Source organism: Vipera berus, assembly GCF_964194415.1.
Source record: "Vipera berus genome assembly, chromosome: 3".
Classification (NCBI taxonomy): Eukaryota; Metazoa; Chordata; class Lepidosauria; order Squamata; family Viperidae; genus Vipera; species Vipera berus.
This window is the reverse complement of record NC_138204.1, coordinates 142,481,673-142,507,024: the sequence shown is the minus strand read 5'-3', so window position 1 is coordinate 142,507,024 and position 25,352 is coordinate 142,481,673. Positions and strand designations below refer to the sequence as shown.

The following is a 25,352-nucleotide window of genomic DNA, read 5'->3' as shown; positions in this document are numbered from 1 at the left end:
TCGATGGGATCTGCACCGGGTCAGGGGCCACAAGGGTACAACTCGGTCAAGTGCCTCCGTGGCTTCCCTTTCCCAGGCTTCCACTAAGGCATCTGCCGAGTTGTGAGCAAAGGAGGCAGGTGGGGACCCCAGCGCTGCCTGGAACCTCTCAGGGTCCATTAAGCGCCTGGGGCGGAACCATCTAGTTGGTTCCACACACCCATGGCGGGGAGTGGCAAAACGGAAGACCAGCCGTAGATGATCGGTCCATGACAGGGGCATAACAATTGGGGAGCCCCCACCAAGATCATCTAACCACCGTCCAGATAGAAAAACCAAGTCAAGGGTGTAGCCTCCCACATTTATTTATTTTATTTTTATTTATTTTAATTCCATTTATATCCCGCCCTTCTCCGAAGACTCAGGGCGGCTTACAAGCTTAGCAGTAGCCTTCATTCTATGTATATGCCTGCTTATTAGGGCTTTCACACACACCCCAAGCGGCATTATTACAAAGTCAGCTTATTGCCCCCAACAATCTGGGTCCTCATTTTACCTACCTCAGAAGGATGGAAGGCTGAGTCAACCTTCAGCCTGGTGGGATGCGAACCTGCACTAATTGCAGGCAGCTGGTGTTACTTAAGGAGGCATTAGCCCACTGCTCCACCAAGGCTCCATGAATTATCTGCGTCAGGTCCATGGCCGTCATGGAAGCCATGAACTCCCGAGCTAACTCAGATGATCCTCCCAGGGATGGTAGATTGAAATCACCCAAAACTATAAGTTTGGGGAACTCAATCACCAACCCTGAGAGGATATCGAGAAGCTCAGGCAGGGCTGCTGCTGCGCGACTAGGCGAAAGGTAATTTAATTTAATTTAATTTAATTTATTAATATTTCTATACCGCCCTTCTCCCGAAGGACTCAGGGCGGTGTACAGGGCAAGAATAAAACACAGAATTACAAAAGTTAAAAAGTAATTAAATACATGCCCATTAAAAATACAGTTAATACATAATAAAAAACCCCAATAAAATGACAATAAAAACCCCACCAATCCCCCCTCAGGCCAGGCTGGCTTGCTTGAACAAGTATGTTTTTAGATCGCGGCGAAAGGAGCGAAGATCGGGCGCCGTCCGGAGCTCAACCGGTAACTGGTTCCATAGCTCCGGGGCGCCCACAGAGAAGGATCTCCCCCTGGGGGCCACCAGTCGACATTCTCTGACCGGTGGCACCCTGAGGAGGCCCTCTCTGTGGGAACGCACAGGGCGGAGGGAAGTAGACGCCGGCAGCAAGCCCAACTGCGTCCTAGGACCACATCTCAGGAGGAGAGACTCACACCCGACTATCTGGAGAACGGTGGCCTCCCGCAGACACAAGGTCTCCCTCATAACTAGCGCCACTCCCCCGCCCCTACCCTGAGCCCGAGGCCGGTGTAGCACCCGGAAACCTAGTGGGCAAAGATCAACCAGAGGGATACCACCCTCTGGGCCCAACCAAGTCTCCGTGATACAAGCCAGGTCCGCATGCTCACCCTCAACCAGATCCCGGACGAGAGGAGCCTTATTAACAACGGACCTGGCGTTCAAGTACACCAGCCGGAGCATCTAGATTGTTTATGAAGATGTTGAAGAGCACTGGGCCTAAGACAGAACCTTGACGTACTCCATACTGCATGCTTCCCTATACGTAAATGTAGTTCCTTTGAAGACTGCATACAACATAAAATATGTGAGAAATTTTAGAATCAGGCCCCCAACATAGCATCTGGGAACACCAATATTCCCTTGATTCCTGACAGGCTTTCTGGCATATAAGACTTTTCCTACCCCCAACTCCATTTCCCCAAAATGAAACCCTGCAATGCTGAAAGTGATCAGCATGGCTTTTATTTCCAATGCATTTCAGCTCCAAGTACTGTAGATCATATAAAAATATAATTATGTTTATATATATAAATAATAACAGTCCAATGCTTTTTTGCTTGTTTGTCCCCTTATCCAAAAATATTATAAATATAAACCTGGACAATAGGAAGAGGCTAGCAAATAGGATTCTGGTATATCTTTGTAACTTCTGGCAGATAATTTGTAAATGGGCAAATTAGCTTCTAGGAGTCATTCAGCAAGAATGCTCACAACATATTTTCAAAATTCCAAATGTGCTCACCAATGCAAAAATAATATGGACTCATGAGAACATAGGCTTGTGAAACTGGATTTCTTACACACATGCTAGACTTATTTCAGTAAATACTGTAAGTAGTTGATATTTCAGCTAGAGTAAAGCAAGTACAATTTAAGACATTTGGATTTGGATTAATTCCAGCTTTTATTTATTTACAATACATATATCCTACCTTTCCTCAACAGTAGTCATGGCTTCCTCCTGAATCTTCATTTGCAAGACAGACCCGTATCTATGGGTCTAGGACAACTTTCCATGGGACAATTCAACGCTGTATTGTTTCCTTCAGTTACTTTTATTATTGGTCACCCTATATTCACTGAAATTATCATAACTCTTGTATTTCTGCATTGACTTTCTTTATTTTATTGTTATTGGCCACAGTTCCATTGAAATTAATTTAACTTTTGTATTTGTTGAATTGTCCCATGTTGAGTTGGCTGCAGCAAGTTGACCATGGCGAATTGGCCACAGCAAGTTGTCCCATTCTGATACCTGGTGCCACGGCAAATTGTCCCATTCCAAAATCTGTCAAACAGTAGTTTTATCTGAGCTCTATCCTCTGAAGAAGTTTCTTTCCTTCTAAAGTGTTTTTAAAGTATTGCCTGCTAATTTATCTGCTTATATCTTTCATCAGTTTGTATTTAATGTAATTATTGCTTTCCTTCTTCTTTTACCACTTTGGGGTAAATTTATTGCTTTTAATAGTTTTAATATTTATGACTTTAATTGTAAACCACCCAGAGATGAGATGGGTAGCATGGCCTGGGTCCGGGCTATTTGAGGGAACACCTGCTGCCGGCATCAAACGCCCTTCGCCCAGTGCGCTCCCACAGGGAGGGTCTGCTCAGGGTTCCGCCGGTAAGAGATTGCTGGCGGGTGACACCCAGGGATAGGGCCTTCTCAGTGGGAGCGCCTGCCCTCTGGAACCAGCTGCCGGTGGAGCTGAGGACTGCCCCCGACCTCCGATCATTCCGCCGGGGCCTGAAGACCTGGCTCTTTGAGCTCTCGGGCCCAGGCTGAGGAGAAAATTTTTAACTGGGGTTTTTAAGAGTACAGGGCCGATTTAATATTTTTTAACTTGGTTTTTAACTTTTGTATGTTTGATTTTTAATTCCCTGTAAACCGCCCTGAGTCCTCAGGGAAAGGGCGGTATATAAATGCAATAAAATAAATAAATAAAATAAATAAATTGGATTTAAATTCAATCAATAAACGAAATCTTGCATTCTATTTTTATACAAATCTAAGGGGCATTAACCAACTCATACTTTTCATTTGCTGGACATTTTGAAAATTGTGTTTTCTTATTCGAACAGGTCATTTCTAAACTAGATCTGCTGCTCTGTAAAGACTTCAAGATGAAATGAAAATTTACAAGGTATGTCAATCATCAAGCCCTATAGGCCCATTACAATATGTCTTATTACTTAAAATTGTTTTTCAGGAACATCCAAAGATCATTAATTAAACAAGTAATGAAGCATTTGTGTGTCCAGCATTTTGGCTTGCCTGGGCCACATTGAATGAAGAGAAATTGTCTTGGTCTACATATAAAATAAATAATATAGATAATGTATATAAATCACATTGCTGTGCAGGTTCTGAGGTTTTGCTTGATAAAAAATACAGGAAACCAGAAGTTGCCTTCAAGCTTTATGTTTTTATTCAGCTGAACAAAGACGTTCTCTAAAAGAGAGAAAAAGCCCCAAATATCAGAAAAGCCTTATTTTTATACCTTCTTTGATTACATAAGCAATTCACCCAGCAAAGCTGACGCACATAAGTTAAAGACTTTGACCCTTAAGGCTGGCACACTCTAGATAAGGAAGAAAGCAGTAGCAGCTAAAAATGTTCCCTTTGGGGTGTTTCCCCAAGACACCATATGTTCCCAGGTGGGTTAGGATATTGGGTGTTTCCTTTGCTGTCCTTTTATGACCTTGCATTCATGGTTCTGCAAGTGGCCAGAGATGGCAGGGCCATCTGCACATATTCACAATTGATACTGTCCTCTAAGTCCGGGTCAACAACATGCTTTTAAAAGTTTATGATCTTGTTGGGTCACATTATTAGCTGTCCAGAGCTGCAATGTGGGTGGTTCTGATATGCCTGGTTTACAAGAACATGACACCCACAGTAATTTATAGAATAGCTGAGGAGCATGACTTTTGGTAAGTATTCAGGAGACAAGTTCCAGATTATGTTTTCAGATAATATCAGAAAAGCATCCACCCCACCTGAAAAAGTCATTCACTCCAAGCTAAATATGAAATAATTATATAAATACCTTAAAATTAACAAAATGGAATGTATAATAATGCAATAAAACTCTATCTGCCAGCCTGTACATTTTATTTATTTATAGATGTCTTGTGGAACTGAGTGGGGACTTTTAAAATTCTCCTTCAGTGCTATTCTTCAAATATTTCATACGGTATTTGTTGTGTATGCCACCAGGTGGCATCGGTCAGGCGATCTGATTGCTCAATGCGGGAAATATAGGACACCTGGTTGGGTGTCACCTGTTTGGCGGGAGAATAGAGCCAGCGGGTTGGCTGACTGCGGGGATGTGGGAATCAATATAAGAGGGCACCTGGGGGGAAAGTTCCTTAGTTCCATCTTGTAATCAATAAAGACATATACTCTGACTGCCATCTCCTGGTCATTGCACGCGTCACCCACAACATAACAGTATTATTAACCTTGTGAACTCTCGCAAGTTTTCTTTTTCCGCTATGTATTCAACGTGGACAGTGATGATTATGCGTTATGTACATGAACACTTTGAACAGCAGCCAACAGAATTTCATTTTTAATGTGTGCCCACAGTAAAAAAGGGACGCAGTGGCTCAGTGGGTTAGGACGCTGAGCTTGTCAATCAGAAGGTCGGCAGTTTGGTGGGTCGAATCCCGAGTGCCGTGTAACAGAGTGAGCGCCTGTTACTCGTCCCAGCTTCTGCCAACCTAGCAGTTCGAAAGCACGTAAAAATGCAAGTAGAAAAATAGGGACCACTACGGTGGGAAGGTAACAGCGTTCCGTGCGCCTTTGGCGTCTAGTCATGCCGGCCACATGACCACGGAGACGTCCTCGGACAAGCGCTGGCTCTTCGGCTTTGAAACGGAGATGAGCACCGGTCCCTAGAGTTGGAAACAACTAGCACGCATGTGCGGGGGAACCTTTACCTTTACAGTAAAAAAAAAAGAAAGACAAAAAAAGTTATCCCATCCTATCCTATCTTGCCTTAAATGTTTGGAGTTATTTAAGGCAACGATCCTAAGAACATATTAATTTGTGAATTGGACCCCGTTCTGGAGGAACCGTGTTTTAAGTATAGCAGGACGAGGGGTTGCTTAGCCGCCCTATTTACATGTGAAAGATCGACTACGCCACCGTCGCCTGTTTTCCTCCACCGGCTTCTCCTCTCCTCCTCCTCCTCCTCCTCCAGCGACGCCGGAGGGAATCGGAGCCAAAACAATAGCTCGGAGCCAAAACAATAGGTGGCCAGCCCTCAGTTGCCGCCGTCTTCTCCCTCCCTCCCACCCGCGGGCGGGCGCGCCAACCCTTCAGTCAGCTCTCCTTCAAGTTCGAGAGGCCCGCCAATCGTGGTGCGGATGTGTCATCTTTGCCCCGTTCGCATCCCCCTCACGACCTCGGCAGAGGCAGCCAATCAGATCTTCCCTTTCCGTCTGCTTCCCAATGAGAAAGCAGCTCTCGTTTTCTTCCCGCCCCTTCTTGCTACGGTTCGTTTCCTTGAAAAAGAAGCCGTGGTACGCCTTCGTTGGCTGACCGGATCGCTCAGTCGAGCCCGGACCGCGGAGGGCTTTCAGTCGAGCTCTGGGGGCGCTCGTGGCGCAGTAATGCCGGGAGCTTTTCTGCTGGTGGCGGCCACGGGGGTCGCTCTCGTTGTGGCCTTTCTGCTGCTGCTCTACTTTGTCTCGCCGCTCAACCATCCCAAACCGCTGTCGTTGTCCGGGGCTCACGTTGTGGTGAGAATCTAACCAAGTTTATTGCAGAGTTGGGGACTTGGGAGGGCAAAGGGAGGCTTGGTAGAAAGATGAAATTGGCGGTCCTGCCGGCAGACACTTGAAACCTCTGGTTCCTTTCCCGCTTCTTTCTCCCATCCTTTCCCGCCTGTGTTACTGAATAATAATAATAATAATAATTATTATTATTATTATTATTATTATTATTATTATTATTATTATTATTATTATTATTATTATTATTATTTTAATTCCATTTATATCCCGCCCTTCTCTGAAGACTCAGGGCGGCTTACAAACTTAGCAGTAGCCTTCATTCTATGTATATGCCTGCTTATTAGGGCTTTCACACCCCTCCCAAGCGGCATTATTACAAAGTCAGCTTATTGCCCCCAACAATCTGGGTCCTCATTTTACCTACCTGGGAAGGATGGAAGGCTGAGTCAACCTTGAGCCTGGTGGGATGCGAACCTGCACTAATTGCAGGCAGCTGGTGTTACTTAAGGATTAGAATTAGATGCCTACTTCTGTTCTGTGTATTTTAACTCTGAACCACAAACCTATGGTGAACATCGGGTGCAAAATGCAGCCTTCCAAAAGTGGTTTCTGGAATGTTTGGGTTTACTTATAAGTCGAAAAGGGTGTGAATGACCTCTTGTTATTTTTTAGCCTAAAGCGAAATACTGTGCGTTCCTTCAATTCGTTCTTAAAAGAAAATGTTTGAATCGACTAGGATGTTGACGTTGTTTTGATAGTTTTCCTGATTCTCTCCCCCTTCCCCCCTTCAAGAGTCACCATTTTTATGTTCTGTAATCTTTCACTTCGATAAATACTCCAAATTGTAACACTTTTTTATGAAAGAAGCTCTTTATGAAGGAAATGCAAGCTGTAAATCCTAACCAAACATTTCTTAGCCCTATAGATTTTAATATTGAACACTTAGTTATCTTAAATACAGTGTCACATATGCTTAAAACAAGTCCGTAGTATTTAGTGACAAGTGGGTGTTTGACTTCAAATGACTTTTATATTTGTGCTGTAAAAATATACCTAAACTGCATGTACACAAATGTAGTATATGAAGCAGAGCAGGTATTTCTAATAGTTTGAGAAAAAGTTTTCAGAGCGCATGTAAAATTTTGGTTTTTCAGACATGATGTGCATAAGCTAAACTTCTAAGAAACTTCTAAGAAAATCAAAGAGCAGGAAGAAGTGGAAATTCTCAGGCTTCAGTTTAGTTTGGTTACTAGAATTTTATATAATGTATTCATTGAAGTCAAGTTCTCATGAAAATCAAGCATTTTTATATTGAAAGCTACTACTGCTCTTGGAGTCTTGTTCATTCAGTTTGGCTATGCTTTTAATTAAACAACTGATTTGCATTTCCAATTTATAATCTGCAACTTCATCAGCATAATGTGTGTAATGCATATATACACATATACTTTTCAATTATCTAATGGATATAGTTTGCAGAAGAAAGTAATGTAGAAGTCAACCCCACACCAAAGAACTTGATTTTTTAGAAAGATCTACTAGGCAAACAGCTGAGAACAGTCTTTGTCAGTTTTTATGTTTGGAATAAGAGCCAGAATCTCCTCTGAATGCAGATGCCGGATCTTAAGTGAGGCCTTGCACAAGTAATGAGATCTTAAGTAACTATTCTTTTTCCCGATTGTCCCATCCAGACTCGGCCAGTAAGAGCAGCAGTAGCAGCATAAACTGAAATTACTTTGGGAAATTGAACTTAATTTCGGCAGTCAAAGCCAGCAGAACATTGGAAGTAATGTTATTCATAATTTCCTTGTTTAGTCTTAAGGACCGGACAAAATCAAGGAATCATATAAAATATTATATAGAGACTGGACAGCCATTTGTCTGAAATGGTATAGGGTTTCCTGCCTGAGCAGCGGGTTGGACTAGATGATTTCCACAGTCCCTTCCAACTTTATTATTATTATTATCATCACATCATCATCCTCATCCTCATCAAGGCCAATGTAAAAAACAAAGAATTGCTTCAAACTTTAGAAGAAAACTTAGTGAATGCAAGTAACAATGATGTAAAATAATTAGCTAATAAGCTAATTATGCAGCTGATAAACTGCATAAGTTGTGAGATAATAAGGAATAAATACTAAGAATACCAAGAAATCAGATTGGCATCAAGTGTTGGTCTGAGTTTGAAGTTCTTTAAACACTTAAGTCCATTATATTAATCTTAGATATTGCTACAAAATGTTTGTAGAATTTTGTCATAGGGATTTCATTCTGACATAGAGGTAATTATCAACTTATGACCACAATTGAATGCAAAGTTTCCATTGCTAAGCAAGGCAGTTATTAAGTAAGTCATGTCCCCTTTTACAACCTTTTTCCCCACAGTTGTGAATCACTGCAGTTCTTAAGTGAATCACTAAGCAAATCTGGTTTCCCCCATTGACTTTACTTGTGGCTGGCTGTGAAGGTCGCAAATGTGGATCACATTACATCATTCTGGAGCTCTGCAACTACATATACTGGTTGTCAAGTGCCCGAATTTTGATCACTTGAGTATGGGACACTGTAATGGTCATAAATGTGTGAAACTGGCATAAGTCACTTTTTTCTGCACTGTTGTAACTTAGAACAGTTGCGAAATGAACAGTTGTAAATCAAGGACTACCTGTACAATGTCAGATCTCCCAAACTATTGTATTAATATGAATCCGTATAATGTAATGTATTCATTTTTTTCTTTGTGTCATTCATTGTTTTTTTCAGAAGCAAGCATGAATCACTAGTGGTCATTGTTTTGCTGTCAGATTTAATCTGCATTTGTTGTATATGACTAAATCTATTGAAGCCGCCCAGAGTTGCTCAACAGTGAGATGGGCAGCGTATCATTTTAACAAACAAAACAAAAAACCGAGTAATGTGCTTAATTTTCTTCATACAAAAATAATATGCTAATGGTAACAAGGTCTAAAAGCATTTTTTTAATCTGTTACATCTTTGAGATATTATTTTTCTCTATATAGATAGCAAGAAATGTCTGTTTGCCTTACAAAGGTTCTTGGAGGAAAGAAAATGTTCAACTCTGAATATTCCTTTTGAGGGGTGCATTTTGGGGCAAGTTTCTGTAGCCAGGATCAAAACTGATATATTCTAGTATCACTTGCAGTCCTGAAAACTGGTAGGTGGTTGGATAGCCGTCTGCAGAAAGAATTTTAAGAAATAAAAAGCCGATCTGTGTGTTGCCTTATGAGATGACAGCTTTATGCCTTTTATTTTTCCAAGTAACAAAATTGCTAAGCACATTGATTTGTGCTTTAGATTGTAAGCCGCCCTGAGTCTTCGGAGAAGGGCGGGATATAAATGGGATTAAAAAAAAAATAGATGCCTTTTGTTCCATTTTTTTTAATGCAAATCTACCCTCCTGGGATTTTTTGTTGAACTGGATTATTTAAAAGATAATGAAAGGCAAATGACTGTAGGCAGGAAAGGGTGTATGGTAGAGATTATGATTCTTTAATTTGGTAACTGTACACAGATGGATTCTTGTATATATCTGTATTGATGTATGGGATACCAGTTTCCCTCTTCTGTATATTAATAAAATTCTATTCAGTATACAATGGATTGGTACCCAACAGAGGTTTTATTAGACCAGCGGTGATGATGTTACCTAGTTCAAATACTGAAATGTCTGCAAGAAAACAAGTAAGCTCAGAGAGCACCAAGGACCCTCAGAGGGTTTATTTCTGCTTATTATTATTTTTATATCTCAGTTTTTATTCAGAAGCTCAAGGCAACCTTTGTAATGTTCTCTCCTTATAACAGAGTTTAGAGTTTCCTAGCATACAGGTAATCCTCAGCCTCTGACTGGTCACTTCACTTGATAGTTTGATATTGAGAGTTTATATTTCTGTGGCATTATGGAAAAGATGCTTTTTTGCAATGTGTTATAATGGTGTTTTCATTCCCTTAATTATAAAACGTGCCATTTTTTAAGTTGTTGCCTTGTTTATTTTATCTTACTTTCTGAAAATAGCTTTTAAACAAAAATTATTCATTTTTTGCTTCACAGTTTACAAGTACAAAAAACACAGCCTTCTTCAATTTACATTCCTGAAAAAACTTATGGAGAAAAAATGTTCATGTTAAATGCATATTTAACATGAAACCATTATACAAGTTGCAAACTGTCTGCTTAGATTTTTAAAAGCAAATATTAATCAACTTTATTAAGCTGACTTACATCATTTCCTTTTCAAAAAAGTATTAGAATGAGAATTTGCACCCTTTTGGATGCATTAAGAAATCGTTTAACCTCTATGTTTGGCCTTGTATATAATGGTTCTTTGAAGAAAAATATATTATTTCATTGAATATCTGTACATGTAGGTAGGTGTGACATTTAAAGATAAATCACAACACATTTCTCAGCCATGTCAGGAACTAAGAATTTCTCTGATTTTTGAATTTGCACAACAAATATGCCTTTGAGACAATCAAATGGTGGACCTGATGGGCATGCTATTTGCCTTTAACTTTTGTCACTTAAAGGTAATAGGTACTTCTTGTTGAATCTTGTATATTAATTTCCAAACTAGTCTAATATCCAATATCACAGTCTATGGATTTTTTTTCTCAAATAAGATGTTTGTCATCATCCTATCTTTCCTCCCTTCCACTTCGGAAATTTCATCAGGCCTTCACTGGGCCAAGATGGATGTACTACCCTCTGTGGGGACATTATAAAAATATCCCTTTACTCCAGTATATATCCCTTGTGGGGACGTATCAAGTTTCTCTGTTGCTCTCTATGCAGGAAATCTTGGATGACATTCATTTATCCCATTCTGAACAAAACATCCTGGCAAAAAGTATGAAGCTTATTTGTCACTTCTAGTCTCTGACCAAGACTGATGTATTCTCCCGTGTTGTTTGATTTTGTGCTTCTGTTTGTAATCTTGGTGATGCCAATCACAATAAATATAATAAATGAAGAAGGCAGATTACAGAGTTTCCGAAAATTCTGGTGGTAAGATTTTAACGGGAAAAAATGTAGCCTTTACTGTCTCTCTCCATTCTCAGGAATAGTAAAATTAACAGGCAGCAGAATTTCAAAGTAATAATACTTGAAAATGCATTATTAAAGGCACTTAGTGACACTAGAATTAAAAAAAAATAATCTCAGACAGGATGTATGTCAGCAGGAAGATAGGCATGCCACAGGAAGTAAAACATGTCCAGTTGTTTCCTACTTTTAGAATATTTATAATTAGTAAGCTATTATATTAATAGACTTGAACTTACCTTGAACCAAAAATACTATCTTAATCCATCTTTTGGTTGGTAAAATATTATCGTGTGATTTTTAAAAGATATTTCAGCTTCAACTATTGTTGACTGACTACATTTTAAAAACCATTGTTTCCTATTTGTTTAGAACCATCAATGAATACTGATTTACTTCTAAAGTCAATATACAATATTAGGACTATGTTTCAAGAAGTTTTATCCTGAAATCTATTACATTTAGCATTTTACTGTGAGAGATAATTTTGACCTTGATGAATTACATTTTTTTTCTTTTGAACTTAGTGTTAATTTTAAAAAAAGATAAAAGCAAGAATTTAAAGAAATGTAATACTTTCTACTACTAGCTCTAGAACCCCCCCTAAAGAAGTATCCTTCTCTTTTACCATCTATTACATGCTTCCATCCTTTTCTTCATTCCAATGTTAATAGATAATGCTAGATAAATACGCTAATTTTTCATTTTCAAAAAGCTCCCAAAAGCATCAGTTTAATTAAACTCTAAAAATATTCAACTGGTGTAAAATGCAACTGAATTTATGTTTTAATCAATAAAATCACTACTTTAAAATCAAAAGTAATTTTTTTTAAAAAAATAAAATCATATGTAATTCTAATTTTTTAAAAATATGGTAGTCTTTTGCTGCAAAACAAGTATTCTGATACCTCAAAAAGATACTATATATTATGGATTATAGTCAATTTCATCAAATGCATTGGCTGTTATCTTGGGCAAAGAGAATATATATAAGAAGGTTGGAGCAGAAAGAAAAATAAAGAGGGGGAAACAAAATGCACACAGTCATTAGCCATTTTGGCTGTTTGTAGATCAGCTGTTAGGTATGTCAAACGGGTGACCTGGATGGCACATACAAATATAATGACAATGTACTGGCTCTTAAGAATATAATTGAACCCATGAATTAAAGAGAAACTAAAAATTATATTACATGATGCACCCCAAAAAAGAATGTATAAATGTCAAACATATGAAAATGATAAAGGCCTCACAAAAAAACAAAAATAAAGAGTGATAAACTGTTAAGAGAACAACAATTCTGAGATTAATCTATCAAATTGCTTTGCTTTGTTGCAAGATTTGGAAGAGATGAACATTACAGACCAAAATGAACAAACAGTTACAGTGAGGGGGAAAAGTATTTGACCCCCTGCTGATTTTGTATGTTTGCCCACTGACAAAAAAATTGATCAGTCTATAATTTTAATGGCAAGTTTATTTTAACAGTGAGAGACAGAATAACAATTAAAAAATCCAGAAAAACGCATTTCAAAAAAGTTATAAATTGATTTGCATTTTAATGAGTGAAATAAGTATTTGATCCCCTATCAGTCAGCAAGATTTCTGGCTCCCAGTTGTCTTTTATACAGGTAACGAGCGGAGATTAGGAGCACTCTTTTAAAGTGAGTGCTCCTAATCTCAGCTTGATACCTGTATAAAAGACACCTGTCCACAGAAGCAATCAAATCAGATTCCAAACCTTCCACCATGGCCAAGACTAAAGAGCTGTCCAAGGATGTCAGGGACAAGATTGTAGACCTACACAAGACTGGAATGGGCTATAATAGGGGTCCCCAGTACTGGGCCGTGGCATGCCAGCAACTGGTCTGCACAAACAAGCAAAGCCTCATCTGTGAGTTGCAGGCAGCACACAAAACCACGCACCCTCCAGTTCGCGGAAAAACCTTTCCACAGAACCAGTCCCTGGTGCCCAAAAGCTTGGGGACCTCTGGGCTATAAGACTATTGCCATGCAGCATTGAAAATGGGTTATGGATGGGTATTCCAGCATGACAATGATCCAAAACACATGGCCAAGGCAACAAAGGTCGCTCAAGAAGAAGCACATTAAGGTCCTGGAGTGTCCTAGCCAGTCTCCAGACCTTAATCCCATAGAAAATCTGTGGAAGGGAGCTGAAGGTTCGAGCTGCCAAAAATCAGCCTCGAAACCTTAATGACTTGGAGAGGATCTGCAGACTAGACTGGGCAAAAGATGAAATAAAAACCCAATTTAAATATTTAAATAAAAATATTTAAATCACTTAAGATTTGCAGATAATGTTGTTCTCTTATTACAAGACACAGAATAGCTACAAAGACACATACAAGAGCGGCACAAAGCAGGAGAACCATTTGACTTAAAAATAACCGGAAAAAGAGTTTAGTTTTAGTTTTGTTTTATTGAATTTTTATACCGCCCTTCTCCCAAAGGACTCAGGGCGGTGAACAGGGCCAGGTTTTGTTTAATAAATTCACCAAAGAAAGAAAAAATTATATCTGGAGAAAAACTAGATGTAGTAGATCACTTCTGCATTTCCCCAAAAGTAAGCCTGTCCCCTAAAATAAGCCCAGCTGATTTTTGGGGGGCGGGCCTAATATAAGCCCTCCCCCGAAAGTAAGCCCTACTTAAGGGCCTACACAAACGGCCTCTGTGATGAGGCGAAGCCGATGGGGGAGGGGGGATCTGGTATACCAGTTCCTTACCTCCACCCAGCTTCTTCTGTGGCCTCATGATAGTGGCATTGGGTGCAACGTGCGAGGCGGCAAATGGCTGGTTTCGGTGCAATATGGCTGTTTGCTGCCGGCCGCAGCCATTTGCCGCCCCGCACGTTGCACCCAATGCCACTGCCATGAGGCCGCAGAACAAGCCGGGCAGAGGTAAGGAACAGGGTTTTTACCGCCGCCCGGTTTATTCCGCAGCCTCAGCAGTGGCATTGGGCAGGAGGTGGCAAACGGCTGGTTTCTGTGTGACATGGCTTTTTGCCGCCTTGCGCACCCAATGCTGCTGCAATGAGGCTTGGCCGAAAGCGGCCGTGGAACAAGTGGGGAAGGTTCCCCCCCCTCACCTGCCCATTCAGCTATAGCTTTGGTGGCTCTAGGCAGAACTGCGAAATTCTCTTCTCTGACAGAGAAGAGAACTTCGCAGTTCTGCCTACAGAGCCAGCAAAGCAGGAGGTGGAGCACCTCTAAGAGCTGTACAATGACAATTTACTAACTTCATGACTTTAATCCATATCTCCTTTACTTAAAGGTAACTGGAGGTTCCAGTGGCATTGGGAAAAGCATTGCTATTGAATGCTTCAAGCAGGGTGCTTTCGTGACACTGATTGCAAGAAACGAGGTAAATTTTTAAGTTTGTTTATTTAATAATTATCATGTTTTAAGCTAATTACAGGTTATTATACAACAATGAATATAAGTCACTGTTTAATTAAATTCTACTGTGAAACTGCTGTTTTGCATATGGAGATGTGCAAGTCTTTATTGGTGGAATTCAGCAGGTCTCTACTGCAATTTTCACTGTAGCCCCACAAAGCTTAGGGGTGAAATGGTTTGAAATCAGCCACTTTACTGCTATAGAAGCATTTCTAAACTAAACAGACTTCTTCATTCAGGGTGCTACAAAGCATGAAGCGATATACTCATAGACTCAAAGAAATTGTGTACAATCCTATTGGAAATTACCCACAGTTCTATAAAACTAAACAGTGCCTCCTTAAGTAACACCAGCTGCCTGCAATTAGTGCAGGTTCGCATCCCACCAGGCTCAAGGTTGACTCAGCCTTCCATCCTTCCGAGGTAGGTAAAATGAGGACCCAGATTGTTGGGGGCAATTAAGCTGACTTTGTAATAATGCCGCTTGGGGTGTGTGTGAAAGCCCTAATAAGCAGGCATATACATAGAATGAAGGCTACTGCTAAGCTTGTAAGCCGCCCTGAGTCTTCGGAGAAGGGCGGGATATAAATGGAATTAAAATAAAAAATAAAAATAAAAAATGGAATAGAGCCAGCAGAATAAGGACATCTAGTCTCTAGTAAGTCATCAAGGAACATTGCAACCAGTTCCAAAGCCAAGGCTTTAGATGGCATCTTCCCTTGCGGAATGAAACCTCCTGGTACAAGTTGATTGATTAATTAAATGCATTCTGGGATTCAAAATCAAGCACTGAGGGCCTTGACTAAATCCCATTGAAAAAAATTGAAATTAAATTTAGTGAAAGCAAACTAGCTGAATTTGTGGCATTCCCAGTATTTTTTCAGTAGAGACATTATTTTTGTAAATTTGGATCAGATGTAGGAAAATCAAAATAGGATCACCTCAGCGTCAGGCATTCAAATAACATCTGTGGATTGGACTATGAGGAGAGAGAGCCAACATCCTATTTTTATAGGATAGTTTCTCAGTGCACAAGGAGCAATATCTTATACTTTTTTGTGCATGGAACTCAGCAATCCGTAGGACAAGGCACTAAGCAAGTGTTTTTTCTCCTTTTGGTATACTTTTTCATGTGTGCCTGGTTCCAGTCTACTTTCAAACTGCTGTTTTGCATATGGAGATGTGCAAGTCTTTATTGGTGGAATTCAGCAGGTCTGTACTGCAATTTTTCACTGTAGCCCCACAAAGCTTAGGGGTGAAATGGTTTGAAATCAGCCACTTTACTGCTATAGAAGCATTTCTATACTAAACAGACTTCTTCATTCAGGGTGCTACAAAGCATGAAGCGATATAGTCATAGACTCAAAGAAATTGTGTACAATCCTATTGGAAATTACCCACAGTTCTATAAAACTAAACAGTGGCATGAGGAAACAGCCTCCATGGAATAGAGCCAGCAAAATAAGTACATCTAGTCTCTAGTAAGTCATCAAGGAACATTGCAACCAGTTCCAAAGCCAAGGCTTTAGATGGCATCTTCCCTTGCAGAATGAAACCTCCTGGTACAAGTTGATTAAAAGATTTTTGTCCTGCCTTCATTGCAGTGAGCATATACAATACTCCTTTCTCCTATTTTACCCACAACAACTTCCTGAGTTGGGTTAGGCTAAGAGAGTGACTGGCCCAAAGCTGGCTTTCATGCCTAGGATAGACTAGAACTCACAGTCTCCTGATTCCTGGGCCAGCACTTTAACCACTGTACCTAACTGGTTCTCCAGTTTTCAAGTGTACACAACTCCAAAACAGTTTTATGTAGTATCCATTTCTTCATTTCAGTCAACACCAAGGCAGCTGAGCTATGAACCATGATGGTGCAGTGGTTAAAATGCAGTACTACAGGCTACCTCTGCAGACTGCAGCAGTTCAGCAATTTGAGGCTCACCGGCTCAAGGTTGACTCAGCCTTCCATCCTTTCCAAGGTTGGTAAAATGAGGATCTAGATCAGACATGTCAAACTCGCCACGTCACATGACATCGCGCGACATATTGGAGCTTTTTCCCCATTGCCGGCAATGGGGTGGGCGCGGTTTCGTTGCGATGCGTCCGGCCCGCGGGCCGGCAGTTTGACACCCCTGATCTAGATTGTTGGGGGCAATAGGCTGACTCTGTAAACCGCTTAGAGAGGGCTGTAAAGCACTGTGAAGCAGTACATGTCTAGGTGCTATTGCTAAATTGGCAGAAATAAACCTCAGAAACAAGCTCAGGTGAAGTTGTCAAGGCAATGCGCCCTTTTGGCCAGCTCTTCAACAAAGATTCCCTCAGACTCATATCAGCTGATCTTGCTGCAATTCTTTTCATTAACAACTAGAAATAAAGGTCTAGGAAGAAGCTGGAGCTCTCACATGTTTAGTGCTCCAATATCAGGCCTCACATTTTTGGATAGAAGTTGTGTCCTTCCATTAAAGAAACAGTTATATATATTCCATATATATATATATATATATATATATATATATATATATATATATATATATATATGTGTGTGTGTGTGTGTGTGTGTAAATTACTAACAAAGAATTTAGGGAGGCTGATATGCATTTCTGACTCATTAGTCTTCATCAGTCAGTCATACCCTTCTGAGATTCGAACCTGGGCTGCTTGCACGTTAGGCAGTGTTTTTACAGCCCAGGTTCGAATTTCAGAAGGGTATGACTGACTGATGAAGACTAATGAGTCAGAAATGCATATCAGCCTCCCTAAATTCTTTGTTAGTAATTTACACAAATATATGAACTGTCCGGTGTGACTACAGCCTGTTCGATGGCCTTTGAGATAAGGCTGAAAACAGGAAATAAAGATTTGCCCCATGTTTGGGGCCTAGCAAGGTAATCTAAGAGTTAACATATGACACATATTTCTCCCCTTGCAAAAAGCTAACAAAGCGAGAGAGAACCTGTGGCTCAAGAAGTAAAAACACTGCCTAACGTGCAAGCAGCCCAGGTTCGAATCTCAGAAGGGTATGACTGACTGATGAAGACTAATGAGTCAGAAATGCATATCAGCCTCCCTAAATTCTTTGTTAGTAATTTACACAAATATATGAACTGTCCAGTGTGACTACAGCCTGTTCGATGGCCTTTGAGATAAGGCTGAAAACAGGAAATAAAGATTTGCCCCATGTTTGGGGCCTAGCAAGGTAATCTAAGAGTTAACATATGACACATATATATGTGTGTGTGTGTATATATATATATATATGTACATATACATATACATATACACATATATATATATACATATATATGTATACATATATATATACATATATATGTACACATAAACATATACATATACACACACATATATATATACATATATATGTATGTATGTTGTTTCATAGGCTTGAAAACATTATGTAGATTCCGGTATTATGTACTTACTGTACATTATATATTATAAACTATAATTTTTATTTTGTAAGTTGTAACTTCCAGCTTTTTATGATTGAATCAAAGAATCGCACACCTACTTTAATTGAAAACACCTAATAATGGAACAAGCAACAATACAAAAGCATAAATAAAGCATTAAAAGTGCTGAAAATGAAATATAGATAAGTTAAAAATGTCCACTAAAATGAAATACAGAAATAACTTTGCAGTGATATTTATCGGATGCTACAATATTATATTACTTTTTTATCTTAAACAGTATTGGCTAGAATTCCAGCCCTTAACAGATTTACATGTGTGGGTGACATTATGCCATTTACAGACTAATAAATTAGGGATGTGTAGTGCTTCTGAACCAAAATTTAAAAAGTGCTTTGGAGGGGTAAAAGCATGCACATCTCACTATTTATCATTGCTTAAAGTAGCTGCATCTCTCCCTGGAGTCAGAAAGTAGCCACATGACCCCAGGAAAACATTTGACTTAAGGAGGTGCTGAGAGCATACCATGCCTTCTGCAAAGTTCATTGTCCCACCCTGAAGGTGTCTTCTTAAATTGAACATGTGGCTGAGTTATAATATGATAATGACTTTCAATTAAGGGGTGATTACCACTTCCTTCATTTCTATTGCCATTGGAATGACATGTCATGTGGATGCCTTATATGAGAATGATTGTTTGCTTCTTGGGAAGTAGAGATGTTAAGAGTAAAGGTTACCCTAGTGTAAACTATTACATCTTAAAAAAATAACACAATGAAACTAATGAATACACTGATGGACTTGTATATCGACACAACTCAAGTCAAAGTTCTGAAAATGGGGTTAAGTGGTTGATTTAGTTCAAATTGTCTAAAGAAGTTACATAGTTATAGAACTTGCAATACATTGATTTCTATATAGATTAGTGATATGCTAGATCAGACATGTCAAACTCGTGATGTCACACAACGTATCAGAGCTTTTTTGCCATTGCCGGCAATGGGGTGGGCGTGGTTTTCCTATGACGCATCTGGCCCGAGGGCCAGCAGTTTGACACCCCTGTGCTAGATGGTAATTTTTAAAATAATTTTAGAAATGCTTTACTTTAAGATAATTATTTTAGTAGAAAGTCCAAGATGTGCTTATTTAATTCCAGAAACGTCTCTTGGAGGCCAAGAAAGAAATTGAGACATTTTCAGTTAATGATAAGCAGGTAAGTTTCCACTTTTAATAATTCTCATTCTCTCTCTCTCTCTCTCTCTCTCTCTCTCTCTCTCTCTCTCTCTCTCTCTCTCTCTCTCTCTCTCTCTCTCTCTCTCTCGTTTTTCTCACACACACATACTTAGAATAAATGAAGTGTTGTTATCCTATCAAATGCTATAAATAAAATGTGATGTAATAGTTTCCTCATGAGTCATAAAACTAAAGTACTTTGCAAATAATGTCATAGGTAATCCGAAGCTTGTTTGTTAAAGAAAAGGAAGTCCTAAATTATATATATATCACCATGATGCTAGCAGCCAGAAGGTAGAAATACACGTTTATTTTGACAGAGACTTCTAAAAGTTCTCAGCACTATCTTTTCTGAAACTAATGGGATTTGCATCCTTCAGTCAATGTCTTTAAGGCATAGGGAGTTCCCAGAATAATTATATTCATGGTAGAAGGTTAACCTATGTCATTGATGGCGAACCTTTTAGAGACCGAGTGCCCAAACTGCAGCCCCAGACCCACTTATGTATCATCGGATGCCCGGTGGGCATGGCCAATTGGGTGGGCGTGGCTGCGGTGGTAACAGCAGACTGGGTGGGACTAAAAAGTTCAAACAATCAATTCCAAATTTGCCATAGGTTTGCCTATGTGTTCTGTACCAGCCTACTACCGGCCCTGCAGAAAAGGCAGGGACAACCCCTTTACAAAACGGCAAGAGGCTGGAACTAAGCCTGCCAAATTTATTAACATAAAACAGAGCAAACAGAGACACGAACCATGAAACAGGAGCTATTCAAATGGTTGCCTTCAGCAAACCAGCCCTCCCACACATTCCCCTTTTAAACAGTTCAAGGCGTGGCTTCTCTCTGCTTCCTTCCGAGGTGCCCCATTGCCTTCCTCTGTTTACTCCTGATTGCCTCCTGCGTCGGGCGTCCTTGAACAGGGCCAGCTGTGGGTCATCTTCATCCACGCTGTCAGGCTCACACAGCTGGGTCTGCGTCGTAACCAGATGGGAGGGGCCTGGCTGAGGGCTCTGCGGAGCCTCAGGGCTATCCTCTGGAGGCTCTCCAACACCCCCCTCCTCCTCCGCTGAATCGTCCGACCCAACTGCCGAACCCACAGGCTGACCCTGAATCACAACACTATGTTCTATCTATCTCTGAAATGAATAACCCATAATAAGTACCACATGTCAGTAGTGTAGGACAGGGGTCCACAACCCCCGGTCCATGGACTATTACCAGGCCACGACATGCCAGCAACCGGTCCTCACAGACAAGCAAAGCCCTATCCGCAGGATGCAGTCAGCACACAAAACCACACCCCCTCCGGTTCACGGAAAAACCTCTCTCCATGGAACCGGTCCCTGGTGCCCAAAAGGTTGGGGATCTCTGGTGTAGGTGGCTGAAAACCTTAGAGATCTTTGTAGTTTGCTACTTTATATCCATTAAATAAATGTGTTGAAATCGGAGAAGTATTTGTTAGTTAATTCTTAACATTCCTTGTATGCAGAATCAACAAGTACAGCAGAGTAGTCTACAGTAGCATATATTGGATGATGACGACATGAGTGCAGAGTAATTCAAGGGAAACAGGGAATCCGTGGCTCTTAGATCTCACCGAATGGCTATTTTTCATTATTCACTGATTCATTCATGCAGTGCTTTTTTTGTAAAAGAAAAAGGTGCCGGAACTCACACATGTCATACAAACCACCTTGCCTACCCTACAAGGTTCCATCCAAAAAAGGTGCCGGAACTCCATTCTGAGTGTTCTATGAGAAAAAAAGCCCTGCATTCATGTATTTCCTATCCTGCTCATGATGCTGTACTAGGATCCACCCCTTCTGGGTTGGGCTTCCCCCTTCTCCTTGTTCCCTTGTGTTCCATCCTCCATTGTGACATCTGAACACAAGCCATGCGGACAGTAATCCTGTTACTGTCTTTTGATCTTAAAGTACCGTCCAGACTTCACCTGACCACACCTTCTCTGCTGTAATATTCTTCTACATGCAAAATAAAGGTATTTCAGATGAACCAGGTACTTTACGAGTTCACTATCTGGAAAGGGCCGTTAAATGTGACTAAATTCGCTTAAACAGACCAGCAAGTGTCTTAACAAGGAATTAAATCACGATCACAACATGCTTTCGATCCAGAATACCTACAATTACTCCATCTGCCACTTGCCACCGCAGGCCAGACAGGGACAGCCGGAGGGCCAGGTGTGGCCTGCGGGCCATACAGTGCCCAGTTCTGTTGTAGATGATCCGTGCAGCGCATGCTGGTTGGTTTTACGTTGTAATAGTCACAATTTGCCTTATTTTTGGTTTGTTAAACAAATCACAGTAGCTATGTTTACACTATATGGCAATCCATACTATGTTTTAGAATGATGCATAAACCAAATATGTATGTAAAGTACTGGGTAGGTGATCTTTGAAACGATGTGTTTTGGATGCCAAGATGAATAAAGAAAAAGGGAGAAAACATAAAAGGTAAATATGTAAGTGGACTAATGGTCAGCACTAAATTGGTGATAGATAAGGGTCAATGGAATTAAGGGTGGGGCTGGACTTGGATCTCTTGTGACAACACAAGGACTCTAAACTCCACCCTCCCCAGCTCTGCCTACTCTTCTCCTACATCTATCCAGTTGTAAAAGTATTTACAAATAGTATTCTTTATTTTTGAGTTTCACCTGTGTATAAATATATGTGGAATGGCTTCTGATCATGTATCTAAAAATGCTGTCTGTTTATTAATAGTACATTCAAAGCAGGGTTTTATTTGAGATGTTTGTTCAGTATTGGGGGGGAGGTTGTTAAGTTACAGTTTTCTCTTTCCCTTCTGATATCCTTTTAAAAATAAGGATTTTTCTCTAATTAGAATCTTTTGGAAAACTGTACAAAATTATACATTTAAGTACTCATAGCTGTCTATTAATACAATCCCCTTGCTGGGCTTCTTGATTTTTAGAATGTATTGAATGGTTTACGACAATTTTGACATTAAATTTGTTATTTAACTGTATAAAGAAAAGAGATGAGCTAGCTCAGGCATGTCAGCCTATCTAATCAAAATTCTCACAATGGTCAGCCGTGAATTAATAGGAAGCCCATACATAAGACCCCCTACATAATAATATCCTTCTATTCATTTCCCTAGTAGCTGTTTCCAGGAGACTGCTCAAAACTGCTAGTTTTTATTGACACAATAGTTGCATCCTGCAGGAAATCTTTGTCCTGATAAAATAAAGCTTAGACATTCACCTAATGCCTTAATAACTAGCCAAAATCTGTGCTTGCTACCACACTTGCCCATTTTTCAAACGAGGGATGACCTCAGGATGATGTCAACTTAGTTTTAGTAGTGCTCAAGGCATGAATCTTTGTTAATGTTAATGTTTGTGACTCATCATTGACACACTGGGGAAATAGTTATTTGCTAACTACAAATAGTTTTCTTGAAAGTCTGTTTGTTTGAAAGCCAGTTTGGTGTAGAGCAGTGGTGGTGAACCTATGGCATGCGTGCCAGAGGGGGCACTCAAAGCCCTCTCTGGGCACGCACGCACGCACGCCTCACTCTTTGGCTAAGTTTTTGCAGGAAAAAGCCATTTCTCAAGCCCCTTCCTAGCCAAAACAAGCCTCCGGAAAGAGCCCACTGTTTTCAGCTTTGAAGTATATCAAATCTGACACCAGAAACAGACTTAAGTAACACCAGCTGCCTGCAATTAGTGCAGGTTCGCATCCCACCAGGCTCAAGGTTGACTCAGCCTTCCATCCTTCCGAGGTAGGTAAAATGAGGACCCAGATTGTTGGGGGCAATTAAGCTGACTTTGTAATAATGCCGCTTGGGGGTGTGTGTGAAAGCCCTAAGAAGCAGGCATATACATAGAATGAAGGCTACTGCTAAGCTTGTAAGCCGCCCTGAGTCTTCGAAGAAGGGCGGGATATAAATGGAATTAAAATAAAATAAAATAAATAAAAATAATAGATGACCTGAGTGCTGCATGTATTGCTCTCAAACTTACTAAAGTATGAGCCAAGGTTAGACAAATTATCAGCATGCATACAACAGCAAAAATCACATTAATTGTTCAAAAGCATGCCAAATGCAAACTTTTACCTTTCAATAAAAAGTTGTTTGTATCATTGAAAGCTTTGTTATTGTGGTTTTCTTTTAAAACAAAAGATGTTAATGTATGAGTTGTTTTTTCTAAACTAAAACCTCAGTATTCAGATTAAATTGCCGTGTTGGCACTTTGTGATAAATAAGTGGGTTTGGGGTTGCAGTTTGGGCACTCAGTGTCTAAAAGGTTTGCCATGACTGGTGTAGAGTATCGATTAAGGTGCTTGCCTAGAAACCAGGAGAGAGTTCTAGTACCATCTCAGGCATGCAGACTGGCTGGGTGACTTTGGGCCAATCACTGTCTCTCAACCCAAGCCATCTCACAGGGTTGTTGCTGTGGGAGAAATAGGAGACGGAAGGATTATTACCTATGAAAAGCTTCCACTGTTGGAGCACCCACAACTTCTGGAGGCAAGTCATTCCACCAATAAATTGTTCTAACTGTCAGGAAATTTCTTCTTAGTTCTAGTTGCTTCTCTCCTTGATTAGTTTCCATCCATTGCTTCTTGTCCTGCCCTCAGGTGCTTTGGAGAATAGCTTGTCTCCCTCTTCTTTGTGGCAAGCCCTTAGATATTTAAAGATTGCTATCACGTCACCCCCCCCCCTCGTCCTTCTTTTCATTAAACTAGACATACCCAATTCCTACAACTATTCTTTATATGGCTTACTCTCCAGTCCCCTAATCATCTTTGTCACTCAGCATCTTTTTACATCATGGTGACCAAAACTGGATGCAATATTCCAAGTGTGGTCTTATCAAGGCATTATAAATTGGTATTAACACTTCATGTGATCTTGATTATAATCCCTCTGTTAATGCAACCTAGGACTGTTTTGGCTTTTTTGGCAGCTGCAGCACACTGCTGGCTCATATTTAAGTGATTGTCCACTAGGACTCCAAGATCCCTCTCATATTTACTGCTCTTGAGCCAGATACCGCCTATACCAGACATGTCAAACTTGCGATGTCGCATGACGTCATGCGACGTATCAGAGCTTTTTCTCCATTGCTGGCAATGGAGTGGGCACGGTTTCCTGATGACGTGTCTGGCCCACGGGCTGGCTGTTTGACAACCCTGACCTATACTATACCTGTGTGTTTGTATGCAATGGTATAGGGCAGGGGTAGGCAACCTCGGCTCTTTTATGACTCATGGACTTCAACTCCCAGAATTCCTGAGTCAGCATAGCTGATATATGGTATAGGGTATAGGGTATCCTGCCTGAGCAGGGGATTGGACTAGAAGACCTCCAGCGTCTCTTCCAACTCTGTTACTCTGTTAAGTAATAAGGGCAGGATTAACTCTAATAAAATAACAAACAAATAAATATTGTTTAAGTCACATTTTAGATATGGTAAACAAGGGTAAAATATATTTTATTAGTGTTTTTATGTAAGAAGTAATTATTCTGTACTTTCTTACATAATACGGCATTTGGGAAGGTAGAAATAATTCAAAACATGTAAAATGCTAATTTAAAATAGTTGTAAATTATGAAATCAATTACATTCAACATTACATTACATTCAATTGAATGGAGTCATATAATTCATATTTTTTTCTTACATAGGTTGTGCATTCTATTTCTCTTGATGTTTCCAAAGATTATGCAAATGTGGAGAAGTCGCTTAAACAAGTAAGGGAACTGCTGGCTTTTATAAAGCTTATATTTTCATTTTACGGTAGAGATATTCTATTCAAATAGTAGCATATAATTTGTGACACCGATGTATTTTAGGCTCAAGAAAAGTTGGGTCCTGTTGACATGCTTGTTAACTGTGCTGGAACATCAATAAATGGAAAATTTGAAGATATCGATACCTATAGGTTTGAGGTAAGTGATCCTAGCTTAAGTCTTAAACCCTTTTCTGTTGCATTAAATTGATTATTTATATCTTGTGTGAAAGTGAAGTTATTAAAAATTAAAACTTCTCAAGGAGCTTATAGACG

General features: G+C 40.0%; 1 protein-coding gene across 1 annotated transcript in view; it reads left to right on the top strand.

Moving 5' to 3' along the window:
• The first annotated feature begins 5,942 nt into the window (after positions 1–5,942).
• Positions 5,943–25,352, top strand: part of KDSR (3-ketodihydrosphingosine reductase) — a 30,799-nt gene continuing 11,389 nt past the window's right edge. The window contains exons 1-5 of the mRNA XM_081323476.1: positions 5,943–6,152; positions 14,503–14,592; positions 19,215–19,271; positions 24,973–25,038; positions 25,141–25,236. Of these exons, the coding sequence (XP_081179602.1) occupies positions 6,024–6,152; positions 14,503–14,592; positions 19,215–19,271; positions 24,973–25,038; positions 25,141–25,236 (438 nt within the window). The 5' untranslated portion in view covers positions 5,943–6,023. The remainder of the gene's footprint in view (positions 6,153–14,502; positions 14,593–19,214; positions 19,272–24,972; positions 25,039–25,140; positions 25,237–25,352) is intronic.